This window comes from Phacochoerus africanus, chromosome 5 (assembly GCF_016906955.1).
Source record: "Phacochoerus africanus isolate WHEZ1 chromosome 5, ROS_Pafr_v1, whole genome shotgun sequence".
NCBI lineage: Eukaryota > Metazoa > Chordata > Mammalia > Artiodactyla > Suidae > Phacochoerus > Phacochoerus africanus.
The window spans coordinates 131,296,665-131,311,394 of NC_062548.1; the positions used below are offsets into that span (position 1 = coordinate 131,296,665).

The window sequence follows — 14,730 nt, forward strand, 5'->3', positions numbered from 1 at the left end:
GGCTGGAGGGGAGTGCCCAGTTTGAAGCGAAAGGAAAGGGTTAGCCATGACCCTGGATAAAAGGCATTTGGGCAGATCATTCTCATGCCAGAAGGGTGTTCACAAGGAGAAAGTCCGAAGTCAACATCTAGAGAGGGAAGTTGAGCTTTGCAAGCGTCCTTTCAAAATTAATACCAGAATATAAAAAGCATGTACATGTAAGACCACAATGATGGGAAAAATATGAATTTAGACACATGACCTGGGAATGCTGAAAAGAAATATAAAAACAGTTGGGGGAAGAGTGTGTTTCTTCAGATTATTCTTAATCATGTCATTTCCCATTTTAAAGAAAATCGCAACATCTGGCATCGCCAGAGAGACCTGTCTGGACTTTTTTTTGGTATTTTCCAAGGGAACTTCAGGGTTTAGGTACCCGTCTGAAAATGAATTTCTCGTGTAAGACCCTTGCTTAAGCCGCTTTCTCCAGAAACGAATTCCTCTTTAATGGGGATGGGATTATATCTAATTCGCAGTCCCCATCGCAACGTCATTAAAGGCTGGGTTCTGTGTACTGAGCTTCAAACGTTTGTCACGAATAGGAAGGTGGAGGAAAGAAAGGCGTTTGTGCAACAAACAGCCGATGGTATCACCCTCCCAGGCCCGACCTCACCGGGGCTCAGGAGAGCCGCAGCTGCATTAATTAGCCCACAAGATGCAATGCCCCATCTGCAGCGGTGCTGCAGCAGGAGACCCGGCCACTGCAGGAGAGGTCGTGCGAACCGCCGGCTCCCGTGCCGCACCCACGAGGGCTGGGGGTGGCGGGGAGGATGAGGGGAGTTGGTAACAGCATCGCCATGGCAACAGTGACGTCCTTTTACCCTGGATCTAATTGGAGGAAACCCCGTGGCCGAAGCCGCAGCCTGCGAGCCAACCGAACTTGCCCAAGCCGACCCACCCTCCTAGCCTCCGCTTCCCCTCCCGCCCCGCCCCCTTCGCCCCCTTCCGCGCGCTCAGTGCTCATTGGCCAGAGGCGGGGCGGAGGCGGGACCCTAGGGGACCCCTCGGCGCGCCATTGGGCGGCGGGAGCGAGGGCAGCCGCGCGGCGGCCCGCCTCTCGGCTCCGAGGTAGGCTGAGACGGGAGGGTCCTCGGCTAAAGCCAAAAGCCGATCAAAGTGGTGGGACTCGCGCCGCGGACGCGGAGACGTGAAGGTGAGCGCCAGGGCCGCCCCCGGCCTTCCTCGGGCCTGGCCGGGCCTGAGAGCCGGGCGGGAGGCCAGCCCCGGGGGGAGCGGCTGCTGGCCTCGACGCCGCTCTCCTCAGGGACGGCTCCGGCGGGAAGGTGCGGGCCAACGGCCGCTTCCATCTTGGGCCGGGCGGGCGCGGGAGCGGCCCTTCCTCCTCCTCCTCCTCCTTCTCCCGCCCGGGGCCCGCCTGGGCGGGCGCCCCCCGGGCCTCCCGGGCGCCCCGTGGGGAGCGTGGGCGGGGGAGGGAAATTCAACTGGGCCGCGCGTGCGGGGACAGACAAAAGGCGCCGCGGGCGGGCGGCCGGGCGGCGGGCGCATTGTCTGACGGCGCCGCCCCCGCCCTCCTGCCCCCGCCCTCCCGCAGGCCCGCCGCACGCCTGCTCGCTGTCCGGGTCGGTGCTCGCCCTCGCTGCCCTGTCCCCGGCCCCATGGAGAAGACGGAGCTGATCCAGAAGGCGAAGCTGGCCGAGCAGGCCGAGCGCTACGACGACATGGCCACCTGCATGAAGGCCGTGACGGAGCAGGGCGCCGAGCTGTCCAACGAGGAGCGCAACCTGCTCTCGGTGGCCTACAAGAACGTGGTCGGGGGCCGCAGGTCCGCCTGGAGGGTCATCTCGAGCATCGAGCAGAAGACCGACACCTCCGACAAGAAGTTGCAGCTGATTAAGGACTATCGGGAGAAAGTGGAGTCCGAGCTGAGGTCCATCTGCACCACGGTCCTGGTGAGTGTGCGACCCTCCGGGTTGGCGGGAGGCCGGGCGGCGGGAGCCGGGGAGCCGTGCGGCCCGGGGCGCCGGGGCCCCTTTGTGTGCGGCCTTCCCTTGAGAATTTCACGGGAACCGAGTCGGGCCGGGCCTTGCCCGATTGTCTGCCGACGTCGAGGGTTTGAGGAGGTTAGCCTTGGCCTGCTCACTGTGTTATTTCAGTTCTTGAGATCCAGAAGCTGCTTCTCCCCGCCCCAGTGGTAAGTAGGTTTTTCTTAGATGCTGGGTTGCTTCCCCCCCATTGTAACTTTGAGACACGCCAGTGGGTTTGTACAAGACTGAGCATCGTGTTTAAGCTTACAGAGGAAACCTGGGAACCCTTTATTGTAGTTAATCAATTCATAGGCGTCAGGCTTCCTTTGAAAGAAGGTGCGGGCTCCTGTTCGGTACGTGTGTGAGCAAGGCTTGGTTTTCTTTCCAAACCTAGTCGTGGAACTTTACGAAAATCTGAATGGGTGCTTCGTTTTTCAAGCAAGAGTATCTGTTGAGCTTTTTCCTTGTTAAAAACGGGGAAAGGGGAGAATTTGGTAAGAGTGAAAAGAGCACCGCTAAATCGAATGTCCTGCCAAATTTCAGTACCTGACAGCGTTTCCTTGCTATGACATGGCTACGCTGAAACACGAATGTGTTGAAGTGAATTCGTATCTGGTGTGGAGGAGGCAAGGAGGACTTTGCAGGTTTTGAACTGTCCAGTCTTAGCGTGGGTGGCTGTTGGGTGGAGTAGGGTGACTGCTGTGATTCACTCTTATTAGGGAGAACGTTTTTAGCTTTGTCATTGTATGGGTCTTTCGATGGGTAAGATAAGTTTTTAAAATCTCAATGCCAGCATTATCTTCTGGAGTGTTTTTAAGTGTTTTGATACTGCAAAGAGTCATTTCTACTAATAAAATAATGAAACATCTGATGCATTTGCCTTTTTTCTTACGGGCCACGTTTACAAGGGGCCTTGGTGATTTTTGATGTGTTCGTTCCATGTAGTATTTTAGGTGGCCTTTGAAAGACAGTCATGCTAGATTGGTGATATTTCAAGATGGAATGGAGGGGGACATTCCTCTCGCCGTCCCAATCTTCTCTTGCCCCATCAAATTGGTGGGGCAGGAGGGTTTTTTTTTTTTTTTTTTTTCCTTTCACCTATTTTTTCAACACCAATAGCAGATGATCTGAACAAAATCGTGGCTGGTGTAGAAAGCTGGTAAAGGGGCAAAGAAAGCAATGTAGAGAGTGTACAGAGTGGAGGAAACTTCTTTTGAGGTTATTGGCTTTATGTGGGTGAGATTTTAGGGTCGTCTATGTCTTAGCTGCCATTCCCTGCCTGCTGTAAAGGAGGCACTTAGAGAAACTTTCTGCCCTGAATTGCTTCTATTCAAAAAAAATTTGCTGTCTTGAAAGTGGTGGTGGGCTTCAGTGCGTATGGTAATGGCTCTTGACAGCATCTTCTCTGTTGTCAAGGAAGATGCATCAGGATGCCTTTGTCAACCACAAGCTTTTTTAGGTCCCTGTTACTTTGGGGCACTCCCACAGCATATTTCCGTCTTTTTCTATTCTGTCTTTACTTTGCACTTTGTTACTTACCCTGCAGCAATCCAGGAGTACCACAGAATTTTTGCTATTCTCTAGCAAGGTAGCCGGGAATATTTGTTTTATTTTTGTGGCTCTTAAAAATTTTCGTTTTTTTGATGGCATGAGTGGAGGAGAGTTTGCTTACTCGAAAAGCGACTTGAGACACCAAGTATATTCAGGAGACTTTTCGGACATCATTTCAGCGGAAGAGAACTGCTGCAATTAGGACAGGTTTATATGAAATATTCATATGTGTATACACACACACACACACACACACTCGCTAAGTGAAATAAAAGAATAATTAGACACCAAAATATAAATGAAATATTTTTATTGGTAAAATGGCTGAAGAAACTAAATTGTGACTTAATGGCCAACCTACCAAAAATATCCTGAGAAAGCCTGTCTTTAAGTTGGCACCTCCATTTGAGAGCTTAGCACGGGCAAGGCAGGCACTGTGCTAACACGGGGGAGAGCAAAGCTGAGAACCATAGATTTTGTCCTTCGATAATTTATAGTAAGAAGTGCATGTGAGGAATGTCCAAGTGTAAAGAATGTATAATTCCCATAAGACGGTGATGCAGAAATGCTGTGGCGGTCGCAGGAGACAGAAACTTCAGGAAGGCTTCACACAGAGCAGCTTTGGAAAGGAGCCGCGAGGGAGGTGGTCGGGAGGGGTGGTGTCGGTATTCCAGGCGGGAGGACCTACAGGATGGGCCTGATTCTTGGAGGAAGGTTTCGGTGTGAAGAGCAGAGTATGTGTAGATTCAGCTCTTGTTACAGGAAAGAAGCCTGTAGACGAAGATAGAAACTGTAGTTTTTAAGACAGTGTCGGAGGGAAGTTTTCCTCAGTTGATGGACAGTGGGAAAACGGAAGATTTTTGAATGGTGTGCAGGTAACAGCATCTAGAATTTCTGGTTTGAGTGCCAATTATTAGTTTGTAATCTGAACTAATTGTTAGTCTGTAATAGATGACGTGATAGACTAGTGAACGAGATTCTGGTACTTGGTAAATCAGTGATTCAGTAAAAGTGTATCAAAATATTGGGGAAGGAAGCATGAACTCTAAAGTTGCTCATCACGGGAGTTCCCGTTGTGGCTCTGCAGTACCAAACCTGGCTAGAATCCATGAGGACTCTAGTTCCATCCCTGGCCTCACTGAGTGGGTTAAGGATCCGGCCTTGCTGTGAGCTGCGGTGTAGGTCGCACATGCGGCTCAGATCTGGCGTGGCTGTGGTGTGGGCCAGGAGCTGCAGCTTTGATTCAGCTGCAAGCCTGGAAACTTTCATGTGCCACAGGGGCAGCCCTAAAAAAGCAAAAACAAAACAAAACAAAAATTATTTTTATTATTTATTTACAGCTCCATTTTGACCCCTAGCCTGGGAACTTCCCCTGGCGAGGGTGCTGCCCCAAAAAGACCAAAAATAAATAATGAAGTTGCTGCACATGCATACTAAAATTGGGTTTTCTCTTTTTCCCCCCTTTGGCGAACAGGAAGGAGAATTTGGTGTGAAGGAAGTCGATGACACTGACTTGTAGGAGGCTAATAAAAGAGTATCATAGAGGATAGGCAAAATTTTGGTCTAAAACAGCAGAGATTTCAGCCTCTTTCCTTTTCATAGAGTAGGTTGGGGGTGGAATTATTTGGACTATTTACTCAAAATAAACATGGTGGACAACTCCTAACCCTTTTTCTGATAATTACTGTATTGAGAGAGTACTAAATAGGGGAGGCAGTAAACAAAAGTTAAAATCCAAATAAGTAATTAAATTAGAGCAAAAGAAATTAACAAGACCAAACTTGTTAAGACTCTGAGAGAAAGTTAAAGAAGATAGAGCCAAGTTATCCCTGCCCCTCATTGTAAAACCAGAGGGTTGGGCTAGAGTTTCTAAGTCTTCCAGTTCCAGTGTCTTGGGACTATAAAGTTATGTGGTCCCATCCTTCTACCCTGTGCCCTGACTTCCAACTCCAAAATGAGTAGTTTTTAAAGTCCAGGTAAAAGAACACGTCGGTCGTTTTGAAAAATGTTGGAAAACTTGACGACTTCAGTGCAGTGTTTTTAGGAGGTGGTAATGCAGGCGTTCTTGGCGATCCAAACAAGAGGTGCTGGAAGTAGCGGAGTCCAAGTGCGAAAGATTGATAAATTGTGTGGTAACTGGGCAGTGGTTAAAACATGCATAAGGTATTTAAGAGTCATTGAGAACTTTGATGTGGGGATAAGGGCAAATGGAAGAAATGGAAGGGGTCCACAAAGGCCTTCTGGGACTTGGGAACAAATAGCATTTACGAAGTCTGTGACCTTGGAGTAGAAACAGGACGCTTGGAGAATGTGACATACAAGAAGGTCACCTCTGTCTCAGACCACCCCATGTGATTCTTGTGTGTTGATGGTCGTCTTAGACCGATTTCAGTAGGTTGCTGTAGTATAATGTGTAAACAGTTGTTGTATGTAGAAACTGAAAGTTGTCTCTGGGGTGCAAAAGCCCTATAACCTTAATTCAGTAATGTGCTTGCATTTAGTTGTGTTCTAAGTTAATCTTTGAATGAAAATAGGTCTAGTGGTGATTATTTTGAGGTAAGACTTTTTTTTTTTTTTTGTCTTTTTGCCTTTTCTAGGGCTGCTCCCGAGGCATATGGAGGTTCCCAGGCTAGGGGTTGAATCAGAGCTGTAGCCACCAGCCTACACCACAGCTCACGGCAATGCCGGATCCTTAACCCACTGAGCGAGGCCAGGGACGGAACCCACAACCTCATGATTCCTAGTCGGATTCATTAACCACCGCGCCACGGTGGGAACTCCTGCTCTTTTTAGTTTATTCATTTTGTTTATTTTGGGGCCGTTTCTGTGGCACATGGAAATTCCCGGCCAGGGATGGAACCCATGCCACAGCAGTGGCAACACCAGATCCTTTAAGTGCTGGACCACCACAGAACTCTAATGGGTTGTTCTTGATAGTAATGAACCTTAATGCAGTCTTCTTGACATAATGGGAAAATTGTGGGCTCTGGAATCAAGAGAGACTTTTTGAATCATTGCTCCATAACCTTATGATTTTGTGACTACAAGCAGTTTTCTCTGAGCCTCTGTTTCCTTTCAGTTGGTGATGATGAAGCTTGCCTCTGTGGGCTTGTCATTACAATAATAGCTAATAACTGAGGTTTATTGGGCATTTACTACATACTGTCACTGTTTCAAGCACTTGCTATATTCTGCGTTCCCTTTAGTTAGGTTGATAGCATTATTTCTGCTTTAAAGTTGAGAAAAGGGGGTCTGAGAAGGTAAGTAACTTGGTCAGTATCACAGAGTTGGTGAATGTAGAGCAGGGGTTTGAATCCAGGTAGTGCAGCTTTAGGTGAAATTAAATGAAACCCATTTGGCCTCAAATAACCTAGTAGCTAACTGAAGATCGCAGTGTTTTGAGGAGTTGGTTTAATAAATATAAGCCATTATATTTGAAAGTTAGGAGGGCAGGAAGATACATCTTTGGTGGACAGAACTTCCTTAATCTGTAATTTTGAAGCCTTCCTTATATGAAGTAAAATTTGACTTTTTGATTTTTTTTTTTTTTTTTTGCCTTTAGAGTGTAAGCTCCTTGAAGCCAAGAGTTGTTTTGTAGAGTGAAATGGAATGGAATATTGTACATACAGGCATATAAGTATAAGGTTTGATGAGTGGTTCTCAGCCACCGTGAATTTACTTTTGCCAGGGGACATTTGGCCAGTTCTGGAGGCAGTTTTTGGTTTTTAAGACTGCAGTGGGAGTGGGGAGGTGCTATTAAATGGTAACTTATGGGGGGCAGAAGCCTGAATGCTGCTCAGGATAATGCATAGGAGAATCCCCCACAGCAAAGAATTACCTGGCTCAAAGTGTCAGTAATGGCAAGTGGAGAACCCTGGCTTAGGTCCTACATCAAGCAGTATTATGTTGTCCTGAATTACACCTGTCCTTTGGGTTCTTCTTAATATGTTGGCATCTTGTCAGAACGCTTTGTCTAGACTTCATATTTTTTTCCTTGTCAAACTTCCACCTCAAGGGTTAGTTCTAAGGCCCTGGGGGGTTTTTTTGTTTTGTTTTGTTTTCCCCTTGGGGGGGGAACTGGCACAGAGAAAAAGGATACAGCTGAAATTATAGTGAAGTTTATTTAGGAAGAGGCAATTAAAATTGATGAACAGCAAATATTCCCTCACTTTCATGATTGCCGTTAATAGTTTGGCATGTGTGGTTCCAGACTTTTAACGTGTGTGTCATTTGGATGTTGCTTAGTTATCCTAATGCCCTATTGAACATTTAGGTTGGAAACAATGCTTCTCTGTTATTAATAACACGGGGAAGAATATCCTTGTTGCATGCTTTCTGTTGTAGTTCCTTAGGTTAAGTTTTTGGAGATGATATTTCCAGTTCAGAAGATAAGCATCTCCCTGCCCAAGAGCGTTCTGAGAAGTCTGGGGGTTTATGCCATCCCTGGTGGTGGGTGAGAATGGCCATTTCCCTCCCCTCTCCAGCACAGACCGTTGTTTGAGGTTAACAAAAATATAGTGACCGAAAGTGTTGAAATTTTGCCTCCTTGCTCAGCAGTGCATGTAATTTTAAGTCTCATATACAATTTCAGTCATAAAATGACACCATAGCACAGGGTTAGTTAATTCAGGGTGCTCGACAGTTGGGAAGTCTGCTTGATTATGTGGATGTTTATTCTTTCGTGATGTTTATCAATACCAACTTTTGTATTTAGCCCTAGTTCTTTCATAGTAATAACAGAAAATATCTTTCTACCATTGACTTTCTAAGTATCAAGGAGGGATAGTGGAGAGGCATCGTTTAAAAGATGTGAAGAAAAGTACTAGAGTTCCCATTGTGGAGCAGTGGAAGCGAATCCGACTGGGAACCATGAGGTTGCAGGTTCATTCAATCCCTGGCCTTGCGCAGTGGGTTAAGAATCCGGCATTGCCATGAGCTGTGTTGTAAGTTGAAGACGTGGCTTGGATCTAGCGTTGCTGTGCCTCTGGCGTAGGCCGGAGGCTACAGCTCCAATTCCACTACTGGCCTGGAAACCTCCACATGCCTCGGGTGCCGCCCTAAAGAGACAAAAATAGAAAAATTTTTAGGAGTTCCCGTTGTGGCGCAGTGGTTAACAAATCCGACTAGGAACCATGAGGTTTTGGGTTCGATCCCTGGCCTCGCTCAGTGGGTTAAGGATCTGGCGTTGCCATGAGCTGTGGTATAGGTCGCAGACTCAGCTGGGATCCCGCGTTGCTGTGGCTCTGGTGTAGGCCGGTGGCTACAGCTCCGATTCGACCCCTAGCCCGGGAACCTCCATGTGCCGAGGGAGCGGCCCAAGAAATGGCAAAAAGACAAAAAAAAAAAAAAAGATTTTTTTCTTCTTGGAGTTCCCGCTGTTGCACAAAGGGATGGGTGGCGTCTCTGGAACACTGGGGCACAGGTTTGATCCCTGGCCTAGCACGGTGGATCAGGGTTCCAGCATTGCACAGTGTAGGTTGCAACTGCCACTGGGATCTGATGCCTGGCCCAGGAACTCTATACTGTGGGGGCAGCCAAAAAAGGAAAAGGAAAAAAAAAATCCCCCCCCCCCCCGAGAAATCCCACGCTTAGGTATTTACACAGGAAAAGGCCTGCACAAGAATGATTATAGCCCAAAAAAATGATGATAGCAGCTTTATTCTAAGGAGAGAAAACTGAAAGCAATCCATCAGTAGGAAAGTGGATATCCCTTATCCCAGTCCCAGACGAACAGTAATCTAATTTCTGTCCATAGATTTCCCTGTTCTGGGCATTTCATTTAAATTGAATCATACAGTATGTGGCCTTTTGCATCTGACTTCTTTCACTTGATGTAGTGTTTTGAAGGTTCATCCATGTTGTAGCATGTATCGTACTTCATTTCTTCTTGTTTTAAAATGAAATTGTTTCTTAAGTTGTGGTAAAATGGACCATAAAACCATCTTAGCCATTTGTGATTGTGTGGTTCAGTGGTGTTAAGCACGTTCATACTGTGCAGCCATCACTACCGTGCATCTCTAGAATCATCGTGTAAACTGAAACACTGTACCCAGTAATTACAACTCCCAGTTTCCCCTCCCCAAACTCCTGTAAACCACCCTCCTACTCTCCGTCTCTGAATTTGACTATTCTAGTAAGTCTGCATATAAGTGGAACGAGGTAATAGTTGTCCCTTTGTATCTGGCTTATTTCACTTAGCATCATGCTTAAGGGCTTACTCATGTTGTAGCATGTATCAGATTTCATCTTGTCCTTCTGTTGGTCATTTGTGTTGCTTCTACAAATAATGTCTGCGAAAAATGCTGCTATAAGCCTTTGTGTACCTGTTTTTATATGAACATGTTTTCATTTCACTTAACGTATATACCTGGGTCAAATGGTGACTATTTAGGAGTTCCCACTGTGGCACAGCAGTTAAGAATCCAGCTGCAGTGGCTCGGATCGCCATGTAGGTGCAGGCTCTATCCCCAGCCCGGCGCAGTGGGTTACAGGATCCAGTGTTAACACAGCTGCTGTATAGGTTGCAGCTGTGGCTCAGATTTAGTCCCTGGCGGAGGATAATCCATGGGTGTAAAAAGAAAAAATAAATAGGAGTTCCTGTCATGGCTCAGCGGAAATGAATCTTACTAGCATCCATTGAGGATGCAGGTTCGATCCTTGGCCTTGCTCAGTGGGTTAAGGATCCGGTATTACCATGAGCTGTGGTGTAGGTCACAGACCCAGCTCAGATCTGGTGTTGCCGTGGCTGTGCTGTAGGCCAGTGGCTACAGCTCTGCTTTGATCCCCTAGCCTGGGAACCTCCATATGCCCTGGGTGTAGCCCTAAAAAAGACAAACAAAAAAGTAAATAAAAAATTAAAAAGGTTACTGCTAACCATTTGAGAAACTGCCAGACAGTCTTCTAAACGACTTGCACCATTTTAAATTTCCACCAGCAGTGAATTAGAGTTCCAGTATCTCTATATCCTCACCAACAGTCCTAGGGGATGTGAAGTGGTATCTCACTGCTTTTGTATCTCCAACATGATTAATGTATGCTGAACATATTTTTATGTGCTTATTGGCCATTTGTATGTTTTTGGAGAAGTGTCGATTGAAATCCTTTGCTCGTGTTTTAGTTAGACTGTCTTTTATTGAGTTGTAATAGTTCTTTGTATATATTCTGAATATTGGACCTTTATCAGACCTTTCTTTGATTTACAAATATTTCCTCCTGTTCTGGGTTGTCTTCCCTTCCTTTCCTTCCATTCCCCTTCCCCCTCCGCCTGTCCCCGCCACTCGCCTCCCTACTGGCGACGTGGACGTTCCTGAGGCCAGGAATCCAGCCCAAGTCACTGCAGTGACAACACTGAATCCTTAACTTGCTGTGCCACAAGTGAACTACTGCAGATTATTTTTTATTTTCTTGATCGTGCCCTTTGAAACACCAAAGTGGTTAGTTTTGATGAGGCCCGACTTTCTTTTTGTCTTAGGTTTGTGCTCTTGTTGTAATGTTTAAGAAACCATTACTAATCCAAGGGCATGAAGAGTTACACCTGTGTTCTCATCTAGGCATTTTATCGTCTTAGTTCTTACATTTGGATTTTTGGTCCATTTTGAGTTAATTTTTGTATATAATGTGAAGAAGGGGTCCAAACTTCATTTTTTTCTTTCTTTCTTTTCTTTTTGCTTCTTAGGGCCACACCTGCAGCAATGTGGAAGTTCCCTGGTTAGGGGTTCTAACCAAAGCTATAGCAACCAGCCTACGCCGCAGACACAGCAACGCGGGATCTGAGCCTCGTCTGCCACCTACACCAGAGCTCACAACAACGCCGGATCCTTAACCACTGAGCGAGGCCAGGGATTGAACCCGAATCCTCATGGATCTTAGTCCTGGTTCATTAACAGCTAAGCCACGAAGGGAACAGGGAACGCCTAACCTTCATTTGTTTTATGTGGCTGTCCAGTTGTCCCAGCACCGTTTGTTGAAATGTTCATACATCCTTGATATGAAATTCTCAACTTAGGGGAAAAATAACAAGTGGTTCTCTTAAGGAAAACTTGTGATTACTCCGTCTTTACGCTCTAGCCAAACTGTTTGCCCAGGGCACTCCATAGTCTGTTTCCAATCCCTCTACTCACTGCTCTTCCTGCTGGGAAAGCCTTCCATCTCCCACTTGTAGACATTGAAATCACACCTGTCCTACAAGATGTAATTTAGGTCCCACTGCACTTGTTCCCATAATCAGTTACAGATTACAGCTCATTGATGCTTTCAGACTTGTTTCCTTTCTTCATCCCAAGTGCAGTTATGAGTAGGAGAGACCTGTGTTTTGCCTGTAAGGAAACTGAGGCAAGTTGATTTAGTTAATTATGCAGCCAGTTATCTGTGACCTCAAATTCAGCTCTTCTAGAATAGTGTTCTTTCTGTTCCCACTGCCTTTCATTGTAAAGCCTTCCTTTATAGACCCTATACTTCTGAGATCACCTCATCTTTCTCTGAATTCTTTCTTACATGGATGTGGAGGAGAATCTGGGCTTTCTAAGTCCATGCTCTGCAGCTGGAGCTGTTTTCCTTTTATCTTACTATTTACTGACAACTGCTTAAAAAGACTTGGATCAGGGAGAGAGAAAATGATTAAGACTTAAAAGAATTTTGAGACCATTACCACCTTTATGAAACCTTCTAGCCTTTCCCTTTAGCTTCCTTTCTCAGTGTTTCTTCCATGTTCCAGCCACACAGAACTGCCTGTGCCTCTGTCCTGTGTTGTGTACTTCTCCCTTTGCTTAAAATCTCTCCCTTGTGTAAGGATGGGTCATTATATTAATACACTATTTTCGTCTAGTTCTGTATTGTCTAGAATTTATCAGTGTCCTGAGTTCCTTTGCGGCTGGATCTAGTTCAGATCAGCATTGATAAAGCTTTGAGGGTGCATATGAACAAGGACTGAATCTTTATTTCTCATCTGCATACTGGGAAGCACTACTTTATTTTTCAGGGTTATTTTTTTGTGCTATACCTAGTAGATTAGTTGAATATAATCAGTAACCCAGATAAGTTTAGTTGCAGATGCAGAATTATTTTCTTACCATGGCCTTTTAAATTTGTTGACGCTCTTCTCCCCTTAATGTGCTGTAACAGGTCTAAAGGTAGACTAAAGGCTAGACTGTAGGGTTGTATATAGTACAGCTGCAAAGATAAGTATATGTGACATTGGTTAGCCATATATGGAAAAAATTCATCTGCAAAGAAGTGTGTAATTTCCATAATGTAGAAATGGCTTAATTCAATATGTCATAGACTTTAAAAAGACAAAGCTCAGATACAAGTACAGTGGTACCTTTGCTGTTATCTATATTTAGTTGTTTTCCTAGGATATAGCAAAAACTTGACCCACATACTAAGCTAGCAAGGCAATCAGATCTTAGTTTGGTCATTAAGTATCAGGATGTCTGTCTAGGTGGATTACTTAATGACCAAACTAAGATTTGGCCTTTTTTTTTTTTTTTTTTTGTCTTTTTGCCTTTGTCTAGGGCCACTCCCTTGGCACATGGAGGTTCCCAGGCTAGGGGTCTAATCGGAGCTGTAGCTGCCGGCCTTTGCCAGAGCCACAGCAACGCAGAATCCGAGCTGCGTCTGTGACCAACCTACACCACAGCTCATGGCAACGCCAGATCCTTAACCCACTGAGCGAGGCCAGGGATCCAACCCGAAACCTCATGGTTCCTAGTTGGATTTGTTAACCCCTGAGCCACGACGGAAACTCCAGATTTGGCTCCTTGTTCTGTTATTTTTGTTTTGTCTGGTTCTGCTTTGCGAATGGCAGCAGCTAACAGCTGATGTAGTTTCTGTATACTAGTAAATTGCAAGTTCTCCAAGGGGAAGGAGGCACATTGATACTTGCCTTGCTTCTTTTGGTAGCACTGATCTGTAAATGCTGGTAAATTGTAGTTTTGTATGTGTAATTGTTTTTTATGCAGATTGGCAAATTTGTAAAACAATATGGCTGTTACCAGTGTCTGTGTCGAACTGTCCTTTCCAACCTTTATATCTTGGCTAGAGAGTTGGGAATCCTTGAGCAGGAGGGATAGCTTGCTGTTATGGCCACTCAGGATCCAGCTGCTAAAAAGTGGAGCTGTAGCAGGCCAGTGACAAAGGGCTGGACATTGTATTTGTTTCTAAGGATATCTGGAATGGGCTTGGCTGCTTCGGTGAAGGGAGGAGATAAATAAAGACCATGATTTTCTGCAGTGTTGACACACTGCCGTTTTATACACACCCCATTATTTGCAGAGGCTGCAACTTCGTTATGTGTCTTCCCCAGTGAAGTCATAAACAGCGTCGTGGCTGGGTTGAAGATAGGGGTGAACGTTGTTATACAAGAGAGCATTTTTGTTGTTTTTGTTTTAAGTGCTGATTGTTTAGGGAAGGAGAGACGGGTGTATTATGCTCACAAAAGCGGCCCTAAAAAGCGCTACTGTGCAACAGCAGCTGCTGAAAGCAGTGCTACGGCATTGGTGATGATTTTGCCTAAGTCATGGGACGGTGGTGGCTAGACAGGATCCAGGAAAAAGAGTTTGGAAATGATTGGGGATGGGGACATAGATAAACATTTTCTCTTTCTGTTAAAGCTTTTTCTTTTTGTGGAGAACCTTGAATTCTTTTTATCTGTTTCCTCCCCTTTGCCTTCGCCTGTTTATCTTCTAAGTTTTAGCTCCTTATTTCCTTTTGCCAATAAAAATAATTGGCTGCTTGATTGCATGGACTACTCCGGCCTGTTTTTACCTACATTATAACTGCAGTAGCGCATGCTGGGCCTGAGGAAGCCATGTTGCTTTCTCGGATCATGATGGCAGCTCATCATGACCCATTAATTCGTAATCATTTTGACTTACTACTTTGACACATTTTGGCCAGTGTTGGGTTTTAGGTCTTTTGTTACTTTTAGACCCATATCTCAAAAGTTTGAACACTTTCTGCACAAGGTGGGTTTTATTTTTTTGTTTTTGGGTTTTTTTTTTTTTTGCTTTTAAGGGCTGCACTTGACAGCATATGGAGGTTCCCAGGCTAGGGGTCTTTTTCTCCTATTTTTTTATTAAAGTTGATTTACAATGTTCTGTCAATTTCTGCTGTACAGTAAAGTGACCCAGTTTTATTTATGTATATATGTATATGT

The 14,730-nt window shown here is 45.5% G+C and overlaps 1 protein-coding gene across 1 annotated transcript in view; it reads left to right on the forward strand.

The window, feature by feature from the left end:
• The first annotated feature begins 1,043 nt into the window (after nucleotides 1-1,043).
• The window catches only part of YWHAQ (tyrosine 3-monooxygenase/tryptophan 5-monooxygenase activation protein theta), a 33,036-nt gene continuing 19,349 nt past the window's right edge, over nucleotides 1,044-14,730 (forward strand). The window contains exons 1-2 of the mRNA XM_047782670.1: nucleotides 1,044-1,192; nucleotides 1,592-1,949. Of these exons, the coding sequence (XP_047638626.1) occupies nucleotides 1,656-1,949 (294 nt within the window). The 5' untranslated portion in view covers nucleotides 1,044-1,192; nucleotides 1,592-1,655. The remainder of the gene's footprint in view (nucleotides 1,193-1,591; nucleotides 1,950-14,730) is intronic.